The sequence below is a fragment of the Dromaius novaehollandiae genome, chromosome 3 (genome assembly GCF_036370855.1).
Source record: "Dromaius novaehollandiae isolate bDroNov1 chromosome 3, bDroNov1.hap1, whole genome shotgun sequence".
NCBI lineage: Eukaryota > Metazoa > Chordata > Aves > Casuariiformes > Dromaiidae > Dromaius > Dromaius novaehollandiae.
The window spans coordinates 128,322,162-128,348,347 of NC_088100.1; the positions used below are offsets into that span (position 1 = coordinate 128,322,162).

General features: G+C 41.9%; 1 protein-coding gene across 3 annotated transcripts in view; it reads left to right on the forward strand.

Moving 5' to 3' along the window:
* MRPS5 (mitochondrial ribosomal protein S5) overlaps positions 1-24,484 on the forward strand; it is a 61,089-nt gene extending 36,605 nt beyond the window's left edge. For all 3 annotated transcript variants that reach the window (XM_026110518.2, XM_026110517.2, XM_064510082.1), the window contains 6 exons: positions 8,317-8,407; positions 12,587-12,633; positions 13,406-13,463; positions 14,437-14,499; positions 21,964-22,100; positions 23,905-24,484. In XM_026110518.2, the coding sequence (XP_025966303.1) occupies positions 8,317-8,407; positions 12,587-12,633; positions 13,406-13,463; positions 14,437-14,499; positions 21,964-22,100; positions 23,905-24,129 (621 nt within the window). In that variant the 3' untranslated portion in view covers positions 24,130-24,484. The remainder of the gene's footprint in view (positions 1-8,316; positions 8,408-12,586; positions 12,634-13,405; positions 13,464-14,436; positions 14,500-21,963; positions 22,101-23,904) is intronic.
* The last annotated feature ends 1,702 nt before the right edge of the window (positions 24,485-26,186 follow it).

Genomic DNA, 26,186 nt, shown 5'->3' on the forward strand with positions numbered 1-26,186 from the left:
AGTATTTCATTTCTGTTGATAAAAGTAGATGGAGAGTCTGATGCACGGTATGGTTAACTCCATAAATCATGTCCGTGAGGTGATTATTCTGCATGTTAAGTTATATTTTACACCTCCTTAATGCAAATTTTGGGGGATTATAACAGCTACAAGGAAGACCAGTCCTGTCTGTTTCCTCCCTAAGGGAAGGAAATAGATGGAGGAGCAAGCAGATGGTCTCTTTGGTCAAGCACCATTTTCATGTTGTTCACGCTTTTAGTAAAGCAATTCTTGCTTCAGAAGTTGCTGTTTGAAGTAATGAAAGTCTCTTTTGTGAGAGGTAATCTCCATGGTGTGCTGCTCATGGCAGATGTTCTGCAGATAATCTGCCGAGGGTGTGCTAATCCTCGGTGCGTAGAGATGATAAAGCGTAATGAAGGGTGTGCAGTGCTACGACTGTTTCAGGGAGAGGAAGTAACCCAACCTGAGGTTTGGGACGGGCAGCAGAGAACGATGACTTGTTGAGTTTGCCCTCAAACACCTTCTGTTTCCTTAAGAACGTGGTTCTGCTTCCCTGCGACTCCCGGGTCTTCCCCTGTCCCTAAGCCACAAAATGCTAAAAACTGGGACCATGTTTGGAGGAAGTACGATTCCACAGCTGACCGCGTCCTTAGACATTTGTCACTGGCCGCTGTCAAAAAAGGACTGCAAGCACTTAAGGTCTGGTTTCGTACAACCTTTCTTATATCCTGAGGATAACTCGGAGAGGGCAGGGAGCTGCTAGAGTAAACCCCCCTGCCAGGCGGACTTGTGGTTTGCAAATCAGTGCATTGATAGGGAGCTTCTCTCCTGGCAGAGTTATGGTTTTAGCCCCACTAGGTCCATGCTCTGATCTGCCAGTTGCTGGATGAAGGCTACAGGGAGTATAAGGATGAATCTTCCTTCAAAAAAAAGAAAAAGTTTCACTTTGGGTGCACACAGGTAGCTTCTTTGTGGTGTGTCTCTTCACTGTGTAGCTTTGTATAGCATGGAAGCACTAGCCATGGGGCATCGTCCCCACGCTGCAAAGGAAGGGGGGAGAGTGTCACTTCTGTCCAGGTTTCCTGTGCCTGAGTGTAATAACAAAATGGATTTGGCCTCTGCTGTAAAACCACAATATGCATTTTGCTGTTTCAGGATCTGACATGTAGTTTACCGATTTCACCATTTATTTTTAATACTCAAGTTAATGTGGGATAAGAATTGGCTTTGTTTTGAGTGTGCCTCTGCTGCAGTTGTTGCAGGTAAGTGGTGAAGCCTTCATCAGCCCTGCAAGCAGCAGAGCTTTTAGTTAGCTGAAAGGACGCGTTGGAGAAAAGCGGCTGTTATTTTTGTTATTGTGACATGTCCCAACTGACTGCTGGTTTGGATACTCCAGTAGATGTTTACTAAAGATGGCCATTCTGTGCCTGCGTAATTATTTATAGTCAAATTCGTTAGATTAAATAACAAACGAAGTTGCTATGCAATGCTTCCATGTACTATGGAAATCTGTTTCATTGCTTCGCTATATTTGAATAACAAAAAAGCTTTTTAGGAGCCGGCTGGGGCTGTATTGTTTTATAAGGTTGCCACAGATATGAATGGAGAAAGTAGGAGTGTTGTTTTTTTGCAGAAAAATGTCAGCAGCAGCAAAGATTCCTATATCCAAAGCCAGCAATGAGCCCAAGATAATTATGAGTCCCATAATTTTCTGATAACGAGTATGGGTTTTGAAATAAACAGATCTTATTAGTATTCTTACTTTAAATAGATAGCATATATAATGCTATTTTTGTATGCCTTTTCCATTATCCTTGTATTCACAGCAGCACAAGAGGTTAAAACAACAATTGCTGGGGAACTATAATTTGCAGAAAGAAGCCAAAAGCCTGTTTGTTCTTTTTCTGACTTTGCCTTGATTTTCAGCAGTTCTCTGGGCATTAAAGCTCCCATTTTTAAAGGACCATTTTATGAACAAAAATATGAAAGCCTCTTTCTGGTAAGGTTATGCTACCAAAGGGCTGTGCTCACTTGCTAAGCAGGAAGGATACGCTCACTTTTTAAGAGAGAGAAGTTATATGTGAATGTATTTCCTTATAAAGTAGCAGTGGAAAAGCTAACTTGATTTGTCCCTGCCTGTAGAATAGAGTACAGACAGGCTGCCATTTTCGTGTAAACTAAAGCTAAGGTTGTCACAGCAAAAGCTACCATGGGCGAGCGTTAAGGAAGAGCAGCAAGAATTGCATGCTGTTGCTGTTTCTGGCTTTCCTCTAGATTTTTGTGTGCCTTGGGACGGGTGACTTGGGGTACCTGTTCCTTCCTTGCCCCATCAGCCTGGAGGCACAGTTTCTGTTTTGCTCCTATGTTATTCATAGGGGTAAGTTCTGTAGCATTTGCTGTTGTTTAGCATGAATTTACAGCTGTAGTTGACAGGTTGCATATGCCATTCTTATTCTAACTGGAAGGCTTTATATCGTCTATCATCCATTGTCAACTGAATTCTTCTTCTGTTTTTTTTTCCAAAATCAACACAGTAACATAGTAAAAAAACAGCCTAAAGGATATCGTGTGTTACGGCATCGTTTGCCATGTCACGCGATGAGAATTAGAAAGTGAGCCCTAGTAATCATAAGGCCTGAAAGCTCGTAACATGAGGTTAGTGCCCTTTTGAATCTTGCACGAAAGGGGGCTTTTTGAAGGAGCAGATGCAGTAAAAATAAGGCCCTTTGCAAAGGACAGATCTCTTCCTTTGTCTGATACTGTTGTGACAACTCTATCACGACTGTCTGACGAGTCGTCCTCTGCCAGCTGTAAAAGCTCTGCCTTTTGGTCCCTTCCTCTTCTGTTCACGTTTTTTTTTCTTTTTGTTGCCTGATTCTAATAAAGGTCAATTTACTTGAAATTTGTGCGAGCAGGGCCACATTGTAACTGGGTCAGTGATCTGTGGTGCAATCTTTCCAGTGTCGGAATAGTTCCCTTTTCCAGCCAGATGGTTAGAGTACAGTACTGGCCTTTTTAAACAAAAGAAACACTGGATTGTGTGCGAGTGTTTAATTACAAGATGGTATACACTCGATAAAAAAGTTCAGATCAGGCAATATACCCAATTTGTATACAGAAACAATGCAAAAGGCTGCAATGTAAAGACACTGGTGTGAGCCTCGGAGCACTCTGCAGATAAAAATACACCGGTGCTTCAGTCTATATACAGAGCTTAGTATGACATGAGCTAAGTATTGAGGATGTTGGTATTATCTGTGTCCTGGTCCTTTGATGTCAACATCATTTTATGTTGCTATTTTAGTCCACGGTTCTCTCTCTCATTCTTTGTTACGTTGTAGGTAGAACTGTGTATCGTCTTTTTTTTTCCTAGAATTTTTTTTTTAACTTTCTAGGAGTGTGGGAAGGGAGGGAAGAAGAGAGGACAAAAGATCTTTTTAACACTTGTGTACTAAAAATAGTTAAGTGGTTCTTCCTAAGACAGAATAAATCAACGTAAATAGCATATTTCCAGGTACTAGGCTAATTGAGTGGGTATTCTGAAAAGTGGGAGGGTGATATTTTCCCAAGAATCAAGATCGCAATGAGAGCCTTCAAGAAGGAATAATTTTGTCTGATAGTCAAGATAGCGTGCAGTAAATGAAGCCCCATCCTGGGCTCTCATCTGAATCTTGAATCAATCTGAATCTCTGAATGTTATCTCCAGTAGTGTGCTTTACAGCCTGCTCTTAGTTGAATTGCTTTGAGATTGGATATACTTCACAGATGTGTATCATGGTATTGGCAGTTCATATCTGTGTCCTAATGTGCCAAGAGTTCATGCAAGATCTGTAATTTCTTAAAACTGGCAGCTTCCGCCTAAGTGAGTCTGGTTGTTTGCTTGTTCTTCCCTTTTTTTTTTTTCCTCCAAGCACCCATTTGCATTAAAGCACACTTCTTTTGAAGGTTTGTGTTCTTGCAATTGCTGGTTTGGTCATTCTGAATCCAGCCCTTGGCAAAAATTGGGAGACTCTCTGTTCTGGCACTGTTCAGGAATGGGGACACTAAATGCTAAGTGACTTTCTTTACCGAGCTGCAGAGAAACGACTCGCCTAAGGAGCAGTGCTTATATGATGGCATGAGGGGAGCAGGATTAAAGTCAGAAGAGCTAAGGCTTGTTGGGCCAAAGTGATGTGAAGGACCTTAAGTATCACTAAGTGGATTGTCAGTGACTTAATATGTGGATTGTTTCGAAAGTACACGCAACTATAGAGAGCTGTCTGTAGGGAATACGAACACAGAAAAAAGTAACCGCATCACTGTAGTCATTTGTTCTGCATCCACTAAACAAAAAATAAATTGTCCAGATGCAACAGGAGATTGTTAATATAATAGAATACAAGGCCATAGCTTCAGTTTTCCATGAAGTAGCAAGAAACCCATTAGTACATGTTTGTTTTAAAAGCACAGAATTAATCTTGGTAGACTCGCCACAGATAACCGTATTTTAAAACCACAGTATATTTTTTTGTGGCAAAAATACAATTCCTTAATGCACTGAATCCAAAACCTTTATTTCTTTTTGTAAGTCTTTGGAAATTGTTTTCCAGCTATTGTTTCTGCAAATGGCACAAAAAAGGGTTTGTGAAAGGGAAATGCTGCATGAAATTACAGTGTCTGAGATCCATTGTTTGACATACTTGACTGAAAAATTACATGGTATATGTGGTATTCTCTGAGTAATAATTTACTTCAAATGAGATGTTGGCTAAAATGTATTTTGGGGGTGTTGTAGCTCTAGACTTGGCTTTCAGAACTACTGGGAAGTTTTCTCTTCCCTGGATGATGTTGACAGAGTCTGTAGACGGATGATGAAGATTTTTTCGGCAGCTTCTAGCTCTGATATGGGCACCTGAAGCAACCTGTCGCAGGAGAGGAGGAGAGGTCAGGGCTGTACACACATTTCTTGATATTCTGGGAGTTCTCGGCGTTTTGGCCTACCGGTAAAGTAGAATTTGGGGTGGTGCCTTCATCTGTATTGCTGAGTGATGGGTAGGGGAGGCCAGGTTATTTCAGTATTGCTGCATCTCTAGTTAGTGTGTCCTCGGGGGCTGGATATACGTGATGTACAAGATCGTTGGCTCTAATCTGTCCTGTGCTTCCAGCCGCTCGGAGGTTACAGCTAGTGAATCAAATTCTCTGAGAGAGAAATGCGTTATTTACTCAAACTAGTGGCCAAGACAGGGAGAGTACATACATTAAACGGCATGGCCTGATAAATTCACTGGCTGACTGGTCTTTGAGAAGGTCACATCTTAGTCATCTTAGCAGGAGAGAGATTAATTTGCCTTCTCCCGAAGCGCTGCCCTTGCTGCTGCCCACCGTGTGCACGCTTTTAGGGAGCCCGTATGACACACTTGTCGCTTGTCTGCAAACCTGATCGTGCTCTCTAGCTAGCTTGGGTGATTTCTGATGGAAATTTTTGGTACTGTAGGTTGAAGTATAGCTGAAAGAGGTTCTGTAACCATGGTTAAAAGTCTCTGGGTCGTATCTCTGCTCTGCTTTCAGCTTTTCGTGGAGAAGAGAAGGTTGTTAAGGGCATGACTGAGCTAACACGAGAGATGCATCTCTAATATTCAGCTCTTCTGGATAACTGGCATCCCAAACCTTTTAGCTGTGTCCCTGAGGCTCTCCAGGCTTACCTGCATGGAAGCACTTTTCTTTTGTCCCTGTTTTCTGACCTTGCACCGTAGAGAAGCGTTGGACCGGAGGAGCTTACGCCCTGGGAGAGGATGCATGGACACTGTCCCCTGGACACCCGCAGGGTCAGGAGGGTGGCCCAGAGCCGATGAGTGCTTGAAATCACCCCCATGGACTGCAGCCTCCTGGTTTGCACTCTTGTGCGTCCACCTCTGAAACTGTTGCTTTCTGTTCCTCCTCGTCTCCGCTGAAAAAATGTGTGCAGTGCTTCCGTTCCCTGTTTCAGAGTACCGTTCTTCCCCCAGCCCTCCAAAGAAAGCCGCATTTAAATTGTGAGCATTGCATGGTGGATGCAGGGAGACAGTCAATTTGAGGTACACTGTGATTAAGGTTGAACATGCATCTGTTTGCGAATTTAAAAAACAGCCTTTAAATCTGGCTCGAATTAAAATCTAGTAAATAAGGGTAATTGCGCCTTAGTTTCAGTCGCTTTTTGGAGGCCACGCTGTTTGAAAAGTGGCAAGCTGTTAATTGTGTATTAATTAATTCTGTTGCAGCTTAATGATACGCTTTGGGCTGCAGGCTTTAATTCCAGGCAGGAAGGGAAGCGCCACTGAACACGCTCCAAAGGAGCTCTTCGACGTGAGGTGGCCCGGGGCCGGGCGGGGGGACGATCGGAGGACACCCCTGTCCAGCAGTCGTGGCTGCCCGTGCACACGAGCGAGCTCGAAAGGCCTTTGCAGAGCGATGCGATAGCACCGATGGTGATGGGTGACTGGACACGTTTTCCTTTCCGAGCTGCTCGGAAACAGCTGACAAGTGCAGTTTCTGGAAGGCAGCTTCTGCAGAAGCTCGTTGCCTGTGTCCTTATTGCCACCTTCTGGAGAGGGAGAAGAATAGGCTTTAAGGAGATTCCAGCAGAGATGATGTCCTTTGTTTTTGGCAATTACACATGCGAGCTTCTTCCTTTGGTTTTGTACAAGTACCCATTCGCATTGGTGTTTGGAGACACAAGTATACGTAGAGCAAAAACAGTGCACTGTCGATGCTTCTGGAGAGAACATCACCCTCTTTCAATCCCTTTTGTATCTTCCATCATTACACATTTTCTGTAAGTAACCTGTTTTTACAGGTACTTGCATCTTCGGGGGGCTTTTTACCTCCTTATTGTAAGCTGCAAGATCATGGAAAGAAAAATAGCTTGGAATAAGCAATTAACAAAGCTGGTATTTCTGTGAAATGCTCTCTGGAACATATGTGCACCTTGAATATTTAACAGCATCTTTATTTTAATGAAAACAAGAGCTGGACTTTTTGGAAGTACTTGTTCCTAATCTGTACCCAGTGAAGTCAGTGGACTTTTCTTATTGTGAATGTCAACAAGAACGGTTAAGCCATGACCAAGTATTTTGTGGTAGTCTACTTACAAATGTATAATGCTACAACCAAACTAGCTTACTGAAGAACTATATGTGGAGAAAAGGGGGGAACACTGCTTAAATCATGTATTAGCAATGCATGTTTAATTTAACTGTTATTGCAGTAATTTACAGAAATAGTGTTGGTGCTTCAAGAAAGTAGACTTTGATACATTTGAGGGAAAAGACAGAAATGGACCATGAAGCAGATTATGTATGTTGACTAGTATTTCTGAGACACAAATCTTAGCACAGTCGGGCAATACCCAGGATGTTATGGAAAATATATGCACATATATATAAAAAAAAAAGTATATATATTTACACACACACACACACACACACGCACACACACGTGTGTGTGTGTGTAAACAAAACCAAGGACACCAGAGCAGCAGCTAAATGGACAAAGGATCTCAAATGATATATTAGACCATTTAAAGTGGGAAGGCTATAAAGCAGAGGGATTAAAAGACTTGAGAGAGCCAGAAGCAAATCTAGCTTTCCAGAATACTAACCATAAGGCCACCTGGCTCCCCAGTGACTGTCGTGTGCCCCCGCTCCAACCTAAATGGCTTTCTTGCATTTCTGTTTGAAATTATTGCAGTGCTTCTGTTAACATTTCTGGTTGCAGGAATCAGATACCATTTTTCTTCTTCCCCTCTCTTAAATGAAGTCATCTTTCTAGCAGCTGCCATCTCAGTAATGAGTAGAGATACAAATCAATGCCTTCTGCTGTCTGCAGGCAGATTTGAATTGCAGGCCTTAACCCATGTAAAGCAACAAGCTGCCTTGAGCAATTTCGGAGAGTGCTTCTAAAATCTGTTAAAATGTAAGGCAGTGGGGAGGGGATGTTAATGTCACTTTTCATTTCTTTTATTTTATTTCCTTGCTGTCTGCTTTTTCATCACGATTAGAATCACACTTGGAGCTAGTGGCGTTAGAGGATATCGGTTGTGCAAATAAACACAGCAGAGGGGATATTTTAGAGAAGCTGCACTGAAATAACTTTTTGCATATCTGAGTGTAGAGTCTTTGCAGCATTTAAATATTTAGTGCCTCGAAGCCAGCATCCCACTGCAGATGATATTCATTCACAAAGGCAGTATGTATTGTGAGGTCTCATCATAAACCTCTAATGTCTTCTTAATAAACTGACTCTTGAAAAAAATGCAGTTGGACTGTGTCATAACAAGCTGCTTTGTATTTCTTTCTTCAGGTGAAAAATGTGTTTTGCATGAAAGCAAAGGAAGGCAGAAAAAAATCAATTCGTGCCGTAGTTGCTATTGGAAATGGAAAAGGGGCTGCAGGTATGTGGGAAAGGTACCCCATTAATCATTGCTGGGAATAAGACTTTAGGAGGCGTGGTGATTTAAAGGGATATTTTATACATTTGCTTTTTGCAAAAGAAAATTTACCCTTTTTTCCACTAGGCAATATTGAAATACCTGTAAGAATTGTGAGAGCGTTCATCTATAAACGTATGCTTTATGATCAAATTATGTACATATTCACTGGGACACTTTGTTTTGTATAAAAGATAATGGAATAAGTAATAATACATAATTGGGATTGGCGCATATCCTATCCAGTGGTTAAAAACAATTTTTATTTAATTCTGGAGTCATACAACCAGCCAATGGCAGATGTTATCAGCAGGGATTGTGTAGGCTTTCCTGTACACTGTTTCATTTTGCTGTAGGTAATGTGTATACTCAAAACAGTTGAAAGCGGGATGGTATTCAGCCATGCAAATCTGCATTCATTCCACCTACCCTGAACCACTGAGCTGCAGAGCGTGGTTGTCTCCTCTCAGATAAAGCAAAGAGATGAGCGCCTGCAAAAGGTGCCTGGGATCGCAGGCAGTCCAACATGCCCCAGGAAATATTCGTCCCCTTGACTAAACTGGACCTGGTCCTCCACAGTTAGTAGAGCAGGTAGAGCAACAAGGAAACGGGATCAGTGGATGTGGATTTCGTTTTCTGGTTTTGAGACTCACTTTCAAGTTGTTGGGGTATTTTTGGTGGGGGGGTTTTTTCCCCTTTGCCCTAACAGCTGTGATCACTTTGCAGCAAAGGACAGCATGACTTGTTGTACCCTTTCCTGGGTTACTTTCTAGCTAGAATTAGCTTTTTAACTAGCTGACACCGTAGTCCTTCAGCATAATCCCTTGCAAGTATTATTGTTTCTGGTTTAAGAGTAAAAGGCTTGTTCACTGGTAGTTTCACCTAGTATGGATGGTTGTCTTGATTCAGAAATTTGTAATAAATCTGTCAAATCAGAAGACCCTAAAATTTCTTTTTACATTGAGCCTGTTCAGGAATTTTCCTTATTTTATAGAAGTTCAATCATAAGAAATCCACTTTCTGGGTTTCCTATAAATATTTTATTGAGACTTTTAGTGAAAAATAGAATACTCATGGCCTTTTGAGTCCAGTTTCATAGTAACTTGAGTGATCCACAGCCTGACCCATTTGTAGGTTTTCTATTTATAAAGGTCTCTTCAGCCACTGATTTGAAGTCTAACCATAGAAATGCTGTCAACTGCATGAAGTAAATGAGACAAATCGAAAGAAACATGAGATTATGAAGGATCTAATACCCCAGCTGTAAACAGAGACTTTCTTTTTTTCCTTTCTCAGCAAAGACTGGAGAAGGAATAGTGGCCAGAGGGATTCAGTGTAGTTTTGTTTTCCTTGGAAGGGAACTCGTAAGCATGACTGTGCTGCAGAGTAGCTCTGTCCAAGCGATTTCTGGAAGCAATCAAACCATCTCAGTGCAGCATCTAACTTGGATGAGCCAATCCTGCCGAGAGGGTCCCAGCTGATACCATGCTATTGCTTCATGCATTAGTAAGCTCGTGCATAGCAAAGGCAGAGATGGCTGAGACCAGGCATATTGTACGGTGTTCCCTCCCCAGAAGTTTGCAGAAAGCCGCAGTAAGTAATTGCGGTTCTTTCTTCAAGTGAAGTGCGTGACAATCTTGGCCAGAAGAGCCTTTGAGCTGGTCAGAATTGCTCTTTACTGAATGAGGAGAATAAAAATTCACTATCCTGCAGCTTCTTCAGGGGTTACGTGCAAAGTAAAGAGTTACAGGAAAAATTCCCCACTGTCTTAGTTGATTCAGTTATCGCTGTTGGCAGGAACTCTCATGTAGAGAAGGAGCAGGTCCCATTAAAAAACAAAAAAATGAAATTTGCCCCCACAGTTGTGTGCCTTTGAGGTCCTGCCTTTCACTAGGTCAATTACAAAAATTATTAGGCATCCTTTATTTGACAGGACACGTTTTGCTTTTGGTAGCGAGGTTTGGAGAAGGATCAGATTCTGAGCCAGTGGGCTAAGATGTGAGGATGAAATTATAAAAGATAGTGCTAATAGCTCTTAAGCGTAAAGTGATTTGTGAAGGAGCTCTACAGTCACCCTGTAGTGCACAGAGTTTCTTACATGTTTCCAGTTCTGTTGCTTAGGAAATGGTGTTTATCTTTCACTCAATTTTCAAATACCATGAGTTAAAGCCATTTTTTTTTCAGGGTAAGTTTTATTTAAGAAGCACCCTTGAATATGAAGCACTAAGTTTTTCTCCCAAAGGAGATAGTTTTCTGTGGATTCTCTTGAGGATGTAAACCCCAATATAGATTAAAATTCCCGTTAGAACTCAAACAGAAATAAGAAAGCTATGCAGAATTCAAATGAGATTCAGCTGGGGGAGGGAACAGAAAGTGAATAGTTCTGAGGCAAACAATCCAAGTCGCATGCATCTATCAGGAGGGAGGAATATAGGATGAATTGTGTTGCTGACAGAGGACAGGAAATTGCGTTTGCATTGTTATGTGAGTGTAGCAGAGAAAATTCTATTTTGGAGGTATATGCATTCATAAAGCATTCACCTCTTGGATGTAAACAGTCTCCTTTTTTTTATGAGCTCAGTAGCTACCACTGCTTATGGGATGTGTGTGGAAGCTTTAATAAACCACGCATATTTCCAGTTGCTTACAGTTTTGCAGAGCTTCATCTATTTGAAAGATTGAAGTCCAGATGTTTGCCTTAAGCTGGATTTTCACTGCAGTTTGGAGGGGAAGAGGGAATGTATATGTAGAGGAAGGTGTGGTTCTCCTGCAGAAAAAAATGGCTCTGAAAAAGGCTGCCTACCTCTGCTCTGAAAGGCTTTTTCATGAAACATATGTCAACATGTTATTAAAGGCTCACTTTAATGTGTACCTGTTGAATGATTGAATTGAGGTTGCCCGGGCGACCTCATTTTTGGCGTTTTCTATTCTGATTGTTTGACTTCACGGTGTTAATACTCTGTTAATGTGCTCTGTGTGTGTGCACGTGTGTAAAATAGCACAATTTCCTTGCATTTTCTTGCGTAGGAGTTAGGAGGTGTTGCAGCTGCATTGCCTCTGGGAGCCCAGCGCGTGCACAGGAGCAGCTGTCTTGGGTGGAGGCCGAAGGCAGTCGCTACCCTGGGCTGTCTGCTGCTCCCACGCCAGCTCGCTGCCGTGTCCCCTCCGCCTGTAGCACCGCGTCACTCACAGCGCTGTTGCTCTCCTAGATCTCTTCCAGCCCGTTTCTGCTGTGAGGACTGCAAGAAATTAAAGAGTCAGTGTTGGCTATCAGGTCACAGCCCGCTGATTTTTGGATTAGGCTCCGTGGCAGAGGTTACCCACAGCCCCAGCCAACACAACAACAGAAAGACCAAAAAAGCTAAATCCACCTATTTGAAGTAAAGCGATTTGAAGTCAATCTGTCTTGACATTGGTGGACTACAGAGTTGATCATGGTGGTTGTCACATCAACATGGTCAGTTGATGCCCTGCCCTGAGCTGACTGCAAATACTTTGAGGCTGCTTTGCTGTCCCTTTATCGCTGCCACAATTCACCTGGTGAATATCAGTAGGTCAGAGAGGATCAAGTACCAGTTTGCAAGCTGGCAGTCTGGTTTTCCTCTGTTCTTCAGGCACATATTTTTTGCAAATGCACTGTTCTGTTCATAAAACCTGGTTTTTATGCTGTCCATTTTGCTAATACAAACCCCATCATCTTTGCCTCCTGGGTCTTGGAGCCACTGTTTTTACAGATGCAGTTGGTATATCTGCATTGCCTTCTTGTCCTTCCTTCCCCTTCCTTCTAGGCAGAAGACTGCTTTTTTGGATGAAGCAATCACCGTTATTCAATTATTTGGAACAAATACACAAAAGAACTATGTTAACTTAAACCTTATTCGTCTTTGCTTGATACAACCGATCAGCATCCAGTTGATAGGTATTTGTAACAGCTAAGTTGTTGCTTTCTATTAAATGTGTTGTTCTCTGAGCCATTTCCTGAGTATGATCTGTGCAATGGAGTAGAAACACCAGGGACTAAACTTGATTGTGAAAATTCTCTTTTTTTTTTCTTTTTCTTTTTTTTTTTTTCTTCGTCAGCTCTCTCAAGGTCCTGCCTGGTGCATTTCTCACTAATAAAAATGACTCTTTTCTGTCTTGCAGGGTTTGCGGTGGGAAAAGCAGGTGACAGGATGAATGCTCTGCGGAAAGTATGTTGATTAAAAATAAGCACAAATATTTCACACCTATGCATTTTTGGAAATAGTCAGTATCTTTTGGGGTCTATATGTAGAAATATGTCCATATGCATGATTTGTCCATTTTGGTACATGTAATGAGATTGCTATGCAATAAGATTCTGTTAATACACACTTTATTTTTTTACTTGTTTTCTGACATAATCTGTATGCACAAAGGGTTCAGGTAATTTTTGTATTTTTCCCCATTATTTTGATTTCAGGTTGTGGTATTTTGAAAGTAGGAGCAAGAAAGAGTGCTTTTAAACATAATTTATAAAAAAGATTTCTTCCTTCTCCTTTTTATAGCCTATGCTTGTCCCCCTTTGCTTGTTTATTGCTCATAACTTTACAGCATATAAAATCTGTTTATACAGGAATTGTGTAGGAATTTTTCTCTTATATACACACATGACTTTATTAAGGCTCCTTTAGATGTCAAAATATTACTTGTAATCTATATTAATCTAGTTTGTGTTGTAATGCTGAATAGCAATGGTAAAATACACAAAGTTTGATACAGTTGTTACTAGATTAAGAAGTCTTTTGAAATGTTGAATCTGTTAAGAGAAAAAAGCTCTTTGAACAGAGCGTTTTGATGCCCATAAGCTAAGTGGATTAGATGCAGCTAACCTGTTTTCCTGAGCTTCCTTCCTTGTCTTTTCTGTCTAGTTAACAAAAGTAAATTCCAGATACTTTGCAGAAAAATTCTGGAAAAAAAACGTTTTGTGCCTTTCTTCCCTAGGCAAAGAACAAAGCGATACGCTGTTTACATTTTATAGAGCTCTATCAAAACCACACAAGTAAGTATTATGATTTTTCTTAGACTCTTTCTCTAAGTTTCAATAAGTACTGAATATACCAACAAGAACCAGTTGCAACTAGTTGTGCAGCATGAAAAGATGTTAACTAAAACCTTTGGGGCCGATGCATCGTATTATTCTTTGTGTGTCGTTTTGTTTCTCCAGCACGGTATCTGAAACCTTGGCCCCAGACTGTTTTAGCTAGAGAAGTGGTAGTGTCAGAGTACGGAGTCTGTCAGTCTCTGTGTAAAACAAGTCACCGTTATCTGGGATGAACATGCAGTTTACTTGTTACTTTCATTCAAGCTTGTACCAACAATTACAGGAAGGTCCTTGAAGAAAAGTTGTGCTACCATTTCATAACATGAGCTCTTGTTTTTAAAATATTAAATTGAGAGATTTATCTCCCTTGTGCTCTCCCTCCTCCACCATGTTTAAAATGTGTATACTTAATGCATAGTGGGAACCTGGCTATTTCAGGCTCTTAAAAATTCTTATATAACAACATCGCACCAAAAAATGAGTCTGGGGTTCTTTATGAAGCAGAGAGAAGGCTGAAATGGTAACTCTTGTGTATGGAAAATCCAAGAACACTGAAGCCTAAGGGGAAGTCTTAGGTTAAAGGCTAAATTACTAGAAAATGTAAATACTAGGAAGAAGGTTAAAATGCATCACATGTGAGATCTCTTCAAAGCTAAATGAGGATGATTAGATACATACTTCACATTTTCCAAGTGAATCCTGATTTTGTTTATGGAACAGTAAAGGAATATTCACAGGTGTGCAAACAGTCTTAATCTACACCAGAACTTTACCTGGATTAACCTTTCTCTTTATAATAGAGTCCTCAAAGCAGAGTAAAACTAACTTCCTGTTCAGAGTGCTGAAAAAGAAACATACTCCTTAGGTGTGCCTAAAAGCCTTTCTACAAGCAACAACTATGTTATAATGCTTTTTTTTTCCTTCCTTCCAGTTTACCATGACATTAGTGTGAAATTTAAAAGGACAACCATCCGCATGAAGAAGCAAAACAAAGGTAACTAAAGCTGCCTGGAAATTTTAAAGTTTTATTAATTACAGGCTAGTATTTATTTGAAGATGGTAAACTTGTTCATTTACTTCAGAGACGTATCATTTGATCCTGGTCTACCATGTCTTAAATGTTGAAGACGACCCATTGTTCTTCATTAGAAATTTCTGCTGTAGCTGACTTTGTTTTTATCAGTCAAGTTTTCTCCGTTTCCCACTGGTGAATGCTCTAATTCCTGGTTTTCTTTTACCCTTGCTGCTTCCCCTTCCTTTTGGCTCCCAGTCCATATCTCCCCATGTGTTTCATTTTTTTTCTCTCTCAGGTTTCCAAAATGTAGCTCCTCCTGCTCTAAATTACTTTAAATGTGGAAAAGTTTAATCCCCTTCTAATAGTGTAAATGTTGGAGGCAAAGGCCTTTAGAAGTAGCTTGCAGGCATTTGTTCCTGCCGTATGCCCCATACATGTGGAGAACTGATAGATTCATCCCATTATTTTTTCGCCTTTTTAATCACTGTTTTCGAGACAAGGTTCAGAAATATTTCTCTGCAATATTGGGAGTGCTTCAAATGTGAATCAGAGTGCAAGTGCCTCAGATCCGTGCCTTTTGAATAGCGGCATCTGTCAAAGCCCCCCTGACGTGCCCATTCCTCTTAATCCCACGCTGGGTAGAATAGGCAGCAATCCTCCCTCAACCGTCTCAGACTACCCATGGCCGTGAGCTGGAACCAGGACAGCATCCAGCCTGCTGCTCCATCAAAACCGTTACTGCTTTATTTTCCCTAAAATAAAAGCCTATCAGGAGCTCCCAGCGTGGAAACCGGTATACTGTCTAAAGAAACTCTCTACCCTGGCTTCTTGCCCTGCATCAGACCAGTGCAAAGACCATCTCGCTGTTGCGTAGCAGCAGAGTTTCATTTCTCTGTCTTTGCAAGCTGTTTGCCTTTGCTTTGATCCCAATCGTAAGGTCAGATGTTTCTTTATACTCCCATAGATTAGGTACAAGTAGTACTGAGTCTACGCCTGGTGGCACTCAGCTCATTGATCTGTTCTTCCATGTGGTTACCAGCCTGTTAAAAGTACTTCTGAAAAGTCCACCATGGTACTAAGTCACTGCTGATAGTTGGGAAGTATGGCATCCCAGCCTGTCTAGTGACAGCAGTTTGGCACCGGAGAAGATGGGCAGCTCCAACCAGGCTTCCCTGGACAATTTACTGATTAGACATCCCAGCAAGACACAGCAAACGCTCATATGATTGCCTCTCTTCTCAGAGGACTGTCTCCTGGTAAATGATAAAAGGGAATGTCTCATTCCTTCCTAGATGATGGAACTCATACGATTTGTAGTACGTAGAGATGAGGAGAGAAAAGGAACCCGGACCACAGCTGTATAGATATATTTGGGGAAGCTTTGGTGTGTTATTGGGCAGGAAATTGAGGGAGGACCATGGCAGCTTTCACCTCACCATTTGGCCAAAGAGATGCACAGTCCACCAGACGCTGACACTCAGTTATGTGTGTGCTGTCTCCACCAGCTTCCACTCAAGCATTGACCTTTTGAAGACTCGGGGAATGCGGTGCTGACTTCCTGCTATCCCTGTCCTCACCTTTGGAGCTGTTGCAATCTGTGCTTTACCAGCCGCTGGCGATGCTGGGGAGAGGTTCACAGCGACCTTGTAACCTGGCATCATGCTTTTCAGGATTGCACCGTAAAAACTCTTATCATATGAGGTAGTTTTTAGAGTTAAAGGTTAGCGTATTTCTAATGCATTGCACTTTGGGGTGTGGTTCATTTTACCTTCTAGGCAGCTTCTGTTTTAAAGAGCTTAAGTGATAATACGAGGACATTTCTTTGCATGAGCCTTTGAATTAGACCTTTATGTACAAATGTTAGATTCAGCTCGTTTAGCATAATTTTGCTTTCAGAACAGATATAGGTAGTGGCTGTTTCACAGAGAGCAGATTTCGTTGCAGCTGAATGTCCTAATTTGTCCTGTAATTTTAACATGCAAACAGGAAATGAATTCAGCTACATGACTGGTCCTTTGTAAATCATTTTAGTTTCGTTATGGTAAGACCTGAATTGCAAGAGCATTTAATGATTGGCTCATAATGAGTCAGAGACCTGGGGTAATTTTTCAGTAATAACTGCCATTGTGTTCAGTTACTTAATTATTTCATCAATTTCTACAACCTTTGACTAAGCTGAAGCGTTGACACTTTGGACACAGTGTTTGATTTTGTGTAGCTAATATTCTTGTTCTGCACTGTCATGTTAATAATATGAGAAGATAATTATTAATGTTCAGAGTTTTTAATATGTATTTCACAAGCATCTAAAATTGCTGTGAACCTTCAACACAGATTTTACTAGCTGACATTATTTTGGTTCTGAGATAAGGATTTTTTTAATCAGTGTGACATGAAAGTGATAGCGTGGGCTTAGAAAAATCTTCTCAAAGCAGCAGGCGTCAAGCCAGCATGTCTTCTCATTTAAGTTTCTGCAGTTCTGCATTTAATGGCGCCTCAAGGTCATAAATTAAATAATTTGGCCTGTAATTTTTAAGCTAACCAGTTTTAACAAGCTTCAGTTTAGCCTGCGATATAATAAAGCAAAAACATGTAAAGAACATGAATAACACAACCGAACTACACGTTTGACCATCCACCTACAAACAATGATGCTATTACTGTTAAAAGGCGAAGGAAGGTCCTCGTTAGATGCTGTTATTTTGTGGTAGGACACAGAATAAGTTATTCCTTCCATCTCCTTAATGATGTGCTCCATTCCTGGACCTCAGAAGCAAGAGCAGCCAGGGCCACCTTACGACTAATATCACTTCACCACACTGTTGTCCTGTTTTATTGCCATTTTACTGTTGGCTTTGAGAAGCAAACTGCCTCTCCACTGCCTTCTCCCTTTTTCCAGAAAGGATCTATCTGTAGCTAACTTACTGCTGTTGCCCTGCCCAGTAAGACTGCTGCATTCCTCTTGCACACTGAAAATCACACATGGAGACCACTGGTCGATCTTGCTTGGGAAAATATATTTCGTGTGCATTTTGTTCTAGGCTTTGAATGTGCTGCAGCAGCATCATTCTGCTGATTTGTGTTTTGTTTTTGGTACACCCCCAGATCCTTTTTCTGTTGCTGTTCAGTCAGTCTTTCCCATTTTGCATTAGTGCTTTTGATTTCTCAGCACAGCACTTTGCACTTATCTTTGTTAAATTTCAGTGTTTTCATTTCAGACCGTGTCTCCAGTTTTTCAGGCCCATGTTGGCGTCTCCTCCTCACCCGAGCATGCTTGCAACCTTTCCTGAATTAATGTCCTCCACCCACTCTTTCAGTCTCTTTTCCACTATCCAAGTCGTTAATGAAGGTATTAGCAGGAACTAAAGCCAGAACAGATCCTCAGCAGGATCCTATTTGGAGAATGTTCTCGGCTTGGCAGCAGACTGCTGGTAATGGGGACACAGGCTTTAATGATGATTTTGCATGGTCATTATTTCCCCTGTTTATTTTGTGAGAAAGTCATGCAGAACTGTGTCAGAATATAAAATCCAGTTCTGTCACATTAGCACCTTAGTCCTAAGGTAGCATCCATGCCAGGGCAGGGAATCGGGTTAGTTTGATATTGAGCATGTCTGTGTTGAGCATTTTTGGATGCTTCTCCAAGCACCTGAAACCTGATTGATAACAGCATATTCTGTGCCAGCCTGAGCATTGAATTTAAGCTGACTGGTCTGTACTGTGCTAGGTCCCTCTTTTTCTGTTTTGAAAGATAAACCAGTCCTTTGGGTCTTCCTCTGTCCTCCTTAGCTGCCAATTTGGGCCAATGCTTTGCACCATCTGAGTATGTTGCCAGCATTTTCAGTTACACAACAGATTCTTATTTATTTATTTATTTATTTATTTATGTACGTATGTATATATGCAAGTATCTTCCAAAAACCAGAAAACCCTTTTCCACATAATAAATATTTTCCCTCCTGTTTAACTGATGAAATAGGTCCTGCATTTTTTGGAGCAGGTTTGATGTTGTCTGCAAAAAAAATCCATGTTTATGTCTGATGTGCTCTGGATGGGCACCACTGGACTTGGTCAGAAGCGTAACCACGGATCAGTATGTAAAATACTATAGGTTGAGTGTGTGTGTGTGTGTCAGAGGGAGGGATGCATCGTTATGTCCTCATAATGTTACAGGTTGTTTTCAGGTGATAGGTCTATGCAAAGATAGAGTTTGTAGGAGTGGTCTCGATAAAGCCCTTGCTGAGTTTTCCTTAATCCCTGCCAGGCTTTGGGGTCTGTGTTACACCGTGAAGGCCGGATTCATGGTAGCAGAGGGAGCTGGCTGTAATTTAGCAGTTAGGTGACTAGTGGAGATGTTGCAGAACAAGATTTAACTTGAGCCGGGCGGGCTCGCTGTGGGCCCTGGGCTTTGTGTCTGCCACCACGCCGTAGCGTGTGCTGGCGGGCTGGAAGCTGCAAAACGTGTTGTGTTTTGGGGTGTGGACAGCTCTTAGTCTTCGTCTGTGACCGTTCCTTACACTTCGAAGCAGTCACGAGAGTACCCCACTAGCCATGCTGAGGCATCTGTGAGTAGCATAAATCAGTTCCTGATGTGAATTAATGAAGGGTAATGCAAACCAGTCTGTCAAAGGGACTTGGGGGGCTGTGCAGCCCAGCACCAATACCTTGTAGCCGTACTCTGTGAGAAATTACAGTTCTTATTTTTCCACTCTAGATGCAGTATATGTAGACTGTCTTCCTTTAAAGTACCAAGGATTCCTCCCGTTTGCTGGTGGCATTGCAGCGGTTCAGTGCTGTGTGCTGAAGCCTCTCATTTTGCGTAATTACAGCTGGTGGATTCCAATATTCGGCCTGTTCCCAGTTGCTGTACATAGGACTCAGGCAGCTATCAACAAATATCACAACAAAGCCTAATATTTTAATGGAAAAGCTAAAGTGACCCTTAAGTGTCCCTTTCTTGAATTTATTCATCATATCTGTAAAACAGAAGATACCCCGTTCTTACAGTCAGGACGATATATTAGACAAGTGCAAATCCAGGTTTAAAATCTATGTAATGTGAACATCTATATGTGAACTTAACTCAGAGTAGACTGGTCCCTTAGTGTGGATTTAAAGAGGATATTTTATTTCCAAACTCTTGTTAGTTGGCTACTCAGAAAATCTAACACAGTTTGCTCATAACAGGTTGCATTTGGAATAGAGATAACTCAGAAAATTTAGTTCATAGGAGGAATACATTTTAAATGCATCTTCTCTTGGTTACCTATGTGTATTTTTTAGTGTGAGAAACTTTCAGTAATATTTAGATGTCTCTACTGTCTTTTATAGGCCTCATTGGATTAAACTGCAGTAACGCAGCGTGAGTGCCACAGGCAAGTTAAAAATGTCTGAGCACAACTCTTTCTCCACGGTTAGAGTTTGCAGTTGAAATCCTTTGCTTTTGTATTGGGAATAAATTTTGCTCAGTGACTGATTGACTAATTTGCTGGCTGATGGGTTTCATGTATTACAAATCTACAGAAACCTGATGGAACTGGGGTGGGAGAACAGCAAAGATGCAAAAGACTAGAAATGAAACGCTTTAAGTCCCTGGAAATGAAACTTTGACAAACAGCCTCTCAGAGATCACTCACATGTAATTATGTCTAAAACTTGATTCTGTCTCATAGCATAGAAAACAATATTTTTCTCAACTGTCAGAATAAATGGCTTTGGAGGGTTATAGTTTGTTTACCAATTATAGGTTAGAAGAATAAAGGAAATATTGGCACAGTAAAGCATGCAGCACTGGAATATATTATTTTTTCTTCATTTACTCAGCAACAAGACTGTCCTGCAGAATGGACTAATCCGTAAGCTGTCTTTGTAGCTTTTAAGTAAAATACATTATAACTGTTGCAAACCTGTTTCTAAAGATTAATAGAGCTAGGCCACATGAAACAAGTCTCCCTGGGGAATGAGAGAGCAAAACTACCCCCCCCCCAAATAACCCCCTAATCTAGCAAGCCTAAGAAAGCATTTGCAATTAATGCTAATGCACTGTAATTATGCATTTGAGCTAATATAATGCTTTAGGATGGAGATGGATGCAAATGGCATTCAAACCTCTGTTGCGTTTGTGGGGTTTGGAATATAGTTGTCTCTCCCTCCCACTCCCCTACAAATTCCAAACTGTTACTGGCTCTTGTAATTTCACCAGCGGCTTCCACACCCCCCCCAACTTTTTTTGAATGTCCTTTCTGCTTTCATGTAATACTTGCTTGTTCTTCAAGCTTGATTAAAATAATGGTTTCCTTCAGAAAAAAAGTTTTATTTAGCTACCCAAAGGCCTGTAGGCAGCAAGAGAGACCAGTGCCAGTGTGTGCTCAGCCTCTTTTGCAGCAGCTCTGTCTTGAGACCAGACTTCTCTGCTGGAGCATTATTGCTCACAGACAACACTGGACCTTCCTTTTCCTCCCCAGACCCTCCCTGATTTCTGTGGCTGTGCTGCATGTGAGAGGTCTTGAGCACAATCTCGGGCTTTAGGAAGACACTGTTGGCCTCTCTGATCCAGCAGCGACCTGCCTGGGGATGGGACACGTTGACATTGCTTGTACCACAGGGTCCTTCTTTTTTTGTGCCAGAGAGCAGGGAGTCCGAAGCGCAGCATTCCTTGAAGCCTGTCATTTGTTTTGAGCAGTAACTTCGCAGTAGGAGACCAATTTACACCTCTCTACTATGTATCTAAACCAGGACTTTAAAGTCAGATTGCCATCATTAGGAGTTACTGAAGCTGTCACTCAGTAGTTGGTCAATTGAAATTGCAGAGAAAGCAGGTCGGAAGCTATGAAGGTGTTGCTTTCTAGAAGAGACGGTCTTGTTATCCCAATGAGCAGGTCATCCCAGAGCACCAGGATCCAGTTACATTTAGATCCTCTCTCCTTTTAAAGGTTTCATTTTAATGTTCCTAAGTGAGCTTGTTGCCTAACTTCTCTGCTGATTTTTAGTTTTGAGGATTACAAGAGTCTTATTTGGCTGCTAAGCAGGAGAAGAAAATTGCCTTACATTTGGTGAATGTTACCTGGGGAGGAGAGGAGTTGTCCGTTTGTGAACAACAGTAGACGCTTCTAAAGGTGCCAATGGCTCTACTAAGAAATACTACCCAGACCTGGGGTGTGCATTTTTTAATGTTTTCTTGTTTTGAGTTTATAGATGGTGACATTTTCCATTTGATTTTGCAATACATTAAGTAGGAAATATTTAGTATAGAAAGAATATATCTTTATGTTAGCATGGCTGTGAAGACTGGGTACATGGTACATTTACACTATGTTATCATTTTTAACATATGTTAATGTGTTCTAACACAATAGGTAACGAAGATGGTTAAGAAGAGATCTTAGATCTCTTTTTCCTTAACTAAGTTGTATGTTTACACTTACAATTTATTTTTTTCTCCAGGCTATGGTCTTCGTTGCCACCGAGCTATCATCACCATCTGCAAACTAATTGGCATTAAAGACATGTACGCCAAGGTTTCTGGTTCCAAAAACTTGATTAACATCACCAGAGCTCTCTTTAAAGGCTTAACAGAACAGGTAAATTGTACATTCAGCAGTCTTGTTTGTTCGATCAGAGGACAGACTGTGATTGATACCGTAATAATTTGTGGTCAACTACAGTTTAAATTCAAGTCTTAAAGTAAAGGAAGTTTTCCAAGAACAAACACAATCCGTTTGTGACTATTTCCTCCTACTACGCCTCCTCCGCAGGTGCTGTATAAAGATGTCCAGTCAGGAGCAGCAGTCTGTAACTCTCTTCATTCCACAGCCAAGTGCCTTCAAGGGAGATCTGAGCTTCTGGGCTTTCATTTGTGGTATTTTTGGTGACATTTTAAAAAGCATGGGCAGAGGAAACTGTGGCCCTGCTTTGGTTCCTGCTGCTTGTTTGTTTGCGTACTACGTTTTCATTGCTGGAGGACTGAACATAGCAGCAGCTTCTATTGCTAGTGTAACTAAGATCCCTGAAATAAATCAAGGAGGGGATGTCGTTTCCTCTAACATAAAGTGCTCGCAATGCAGATTCTCTGCCTGAGCCAGCTGTCCGTAGTTAACGGAGAGATCCAGCATGCAGCATTTCGTCTGGCTTAGTTTGAACACCAGCCTTAGGGTGAGTCAGTCCTTTGGAAATTCTTGGTTATCTCATTTGGCCGTAAAGTCTTGGCAGCTGCCAAGGTGTAGCTGCTCACATTCTCAATATTTAAATATGGCCGGATCCCCTTGCAAGGCTGTAGTTGTCAAATCTATCATCTCGTCCTAGCCAGCTTTTTCAGTTTAGTCTCAGGATAGGAGGCAGTTGCAATTCTCTTTGCCCAATGAGATGCTTACAGAGACTCTTCAGTATCTGAGGATACTCAGCCCTGGGGAAGTCTATCATATATTTTTGATGCATTGTCTCTGAGAAGTCTTCCACAGAAGAAATGGAAGAAGGGCCTGCTGTATAGATCATTGCTCTTAACTATATCAAGTGCACATCTTTTTCTTGGCTGCCCTAAAAGGGAAGAGTTTCCTGTTCCCGGTAAACATTCTGTAGAATCTGAGCGTTAACAAAACAACCTGTATATGGGAATGAGGTACAGTTGAAAATAATGTTGAATTAATATGATTATAGTAGCTAAAATTATCTATCAAGGCAGCAACAAGTACTTTACTGTTGTCAAAGCAAAATTTGTATTCATATGAAGATATAAAACAGCTTAATGGCAAGTATAATGCTGGGAAGCTTGCTGTATGGGAATTCAGCAGATAACATCTGCCATCCATCTCTGTCCAGCAGCAACCGAATATGTGTGAAAAGGATCTTTGTTTTATTTTCCTTTGGTTTGTTCTTGACAGTGCAGGATTATCTATGTTTCTCCTCCTTGGAATGATGGCACGATACTGCGCTTTGGTACTGCAGGTTATTAACATGCCACCACACACATTTATTAGTGGGACGCACCTTTTCTAGCCAGAACCCTTCCAGAAGCGAGTTCCTCCAGGGTGACATTATAGTGCTGGAAAATCAGCAGTCTAGCTACCCGAATTCCTGCTGCATGTGCTATTAGCTCTTTTGAAATCCACAAGGATGTGCCTGATGAGTCCTTTAATTTACGCAGTGTCGAAACTGTTTATTAGTAAATTACTCTTTTTTTTTTTTTCTAGCCTATATACCATATAAAGCTTGACCTCAAGTAAACCATCATGGTGCCTCATTGCTCCTGAGGCTAATGTTATCTAGGCATGATTTAAACAGGGATCAGCCAGAAGGGGAAAACAAATTAGTCTTTCCTGTGATGTTTATTAGCCTGAGACTTTTCCTAATTGTGTTTTCTCTTCTTCCTGCTCCTCCTGTCCCCCCCAGGAAACTCACCAGCAATTAGCAAACCAGAAGAGCCTCTATGTTGTAGAGTTTCGGGAGGAGCAGGGCCCACTGCCCATCGTTGTGGCGTCACCCGAGGGAGCCATCCGCGAAGATCCTGAGCCTGAAGATGAGGTTCCAGACACCAAGCTGGAATGGAGTGAGGTGAAAGAAGCTCAGGGAATGAAGAAATCACCCTGGGCAAATGTCAGACGGACAGCATGGTAAAAGCCTCAGCCCCCTGTCTCTTCTGTTAGAGATGCAGCTGGGAAGGTCCAGCTGAATGGACGGTTTGTCTAGGCTTACGTTTTGGATGAGGGCACCAGTAGCTCTCTCATGCCATTCATTTTGCTGCTCACATCACTACCATTCGGTAACACTGTTTGCTGTTCTTCTGGCCACTTTTCAACTATGAACATTAACAGGGACACGGCCAGTGGACATGACATTGACTTCCGGCATGCATTTACTCAATTCCAGAAGATGTTGCGTAATCTGCACATCCCTGGTTTCCTTCACAAGCTCTCGGGAAACTACTGAAAAGATAAGGTTGTCAAAGCAATAAAGAATCCTCAGAATGAGATTACTGTGGGTTTGTTTTTGGGTTTTTTTTTTTTTTTCCCAAAATGCCAATGTCTGCTTGAGTGTGGGAGATCTCGGAGCAAGCAGCAGTGGTGGGAGTTCATGTGTGCACTCTCCATCTCCCTCCCCAGGCTCACTCATATTGCTGGGGAAACTGTGAAATCAGAAGGCAGAAAGTGTGTGCCTCGGGGGAGAGGAGAAAAGGTGGTGATGAGCAACATCTGGGGGTGCGCAAACACTAATCACGCAAGTGGGGGAGTTCCCCAACTAAAGCAGAGCCCAAATAACTGAGGACAACCACCCCGCACTCTCCTGTGAGATGTTTTAGTGTTTTGACAGGCATTGGAAATGCAATCCAAAACGTGCTGTCCAGCCTTTCCTCTGCATATGTGCTGGGATAGGACCTGGCTTCATTCTCTGCCAATTTGGTACCAAGTTAGAGCCTCAAGGCTCAGCCCAGAACCCAAAATGCTACAGCTGTAAGAGGATTAAAGGAGTAAGAGAAAGGCTGTGATTCAGACCAGCATCTGACTGAAGACAGAGTTCAACCCCTTCACGTAGCAGGTCTCCAGCTGAAGCAGGCAGAGGTAGGTGCTAGAAGCCAGATGAGCCCGCTGGCTGGGGGAGCCATCACCCAAGTCTCGCCGGAAGACAAAAAGGCTCTGCATCTGCATTCAAGGACATGGTGCTCTCCTTGGCAACTGCAAGCTGTTTTCTTAGACATTGCAAAAGAGATGCTGGAACTGGACATAGTGTTTCATGACAAAGTCTTAAAGCAGTCCAGGGTATAAAACAATTCAGGAGTTTACTTCAGTGCCTTCTGTCTCCTCTGAACTGTGGCCAAAGCTCAAACACAGTAGCCATTTCTTTTACAGTCTGTGAGTGCTTGTCAGGTACTTGTATGCCAAAAATGTTTGCCACGTGTGTTGTCAGTACAGGAAAAAATATCTTCAAAAATGCTTCAAGATCAGCCTGGGAATCTGCATTTGATGTTAAAAGCATTTAGGAGCAATGGTTTTCATTGATGTAAATGCTATAGGTTTCTAAAGACAGCAGTGGTGTATGTACAGTGGGGCATGGTGAATTTAATTGAATTTTATCCAACTCTGTTAATCAAAATGGTAAGTCAGAGGCCATGCCTGCTGAGCAGTTGGCTGAACGCTTTGTTCCTGTTTGCCAGCCGAATCTAAATTCGGAATGCAAAGAGTTCGGTTTGCACACTTTCTTTCAAGCAGCGTAGCAAACTGCTGCTCGAGAGTGCAGGCTCACGTTTAGCTTGCCATTTACTGCTGATGTAATGCAAGATAAAGGATGAATAAACCTGGGCTACAGCAACCAAATCTTACATCATTTAGCTGCACTTCAACTTGCCTCTGTCCTTGCAGAAACGCAGTAAGCTGAAGTGACCGGGCTCTGCCACTGAGCTGAAGGAGCCTCTGCTTCCTCAGGTCGGGGAGATTGTCTTCAGTGCCTGACTGGACCGGCTGCTTGTCGTTCACCTCTCCGCATTGCAGCAAGCAGACGGAGCGTGCCAGCATTTTCCCTCCGTTCAGAATCAGGAGTAAGTTATATGTCCATAGCACATGAGTGATTGCCCCTGCACTCGGAGATGTCTTGTTGCCTCCTCGCGCTCTGTACTTGTATTTTCTCACCCTGAACATACAGGTAAGCGCCCACATTCTGGCACAGGGATGGCAACGTAC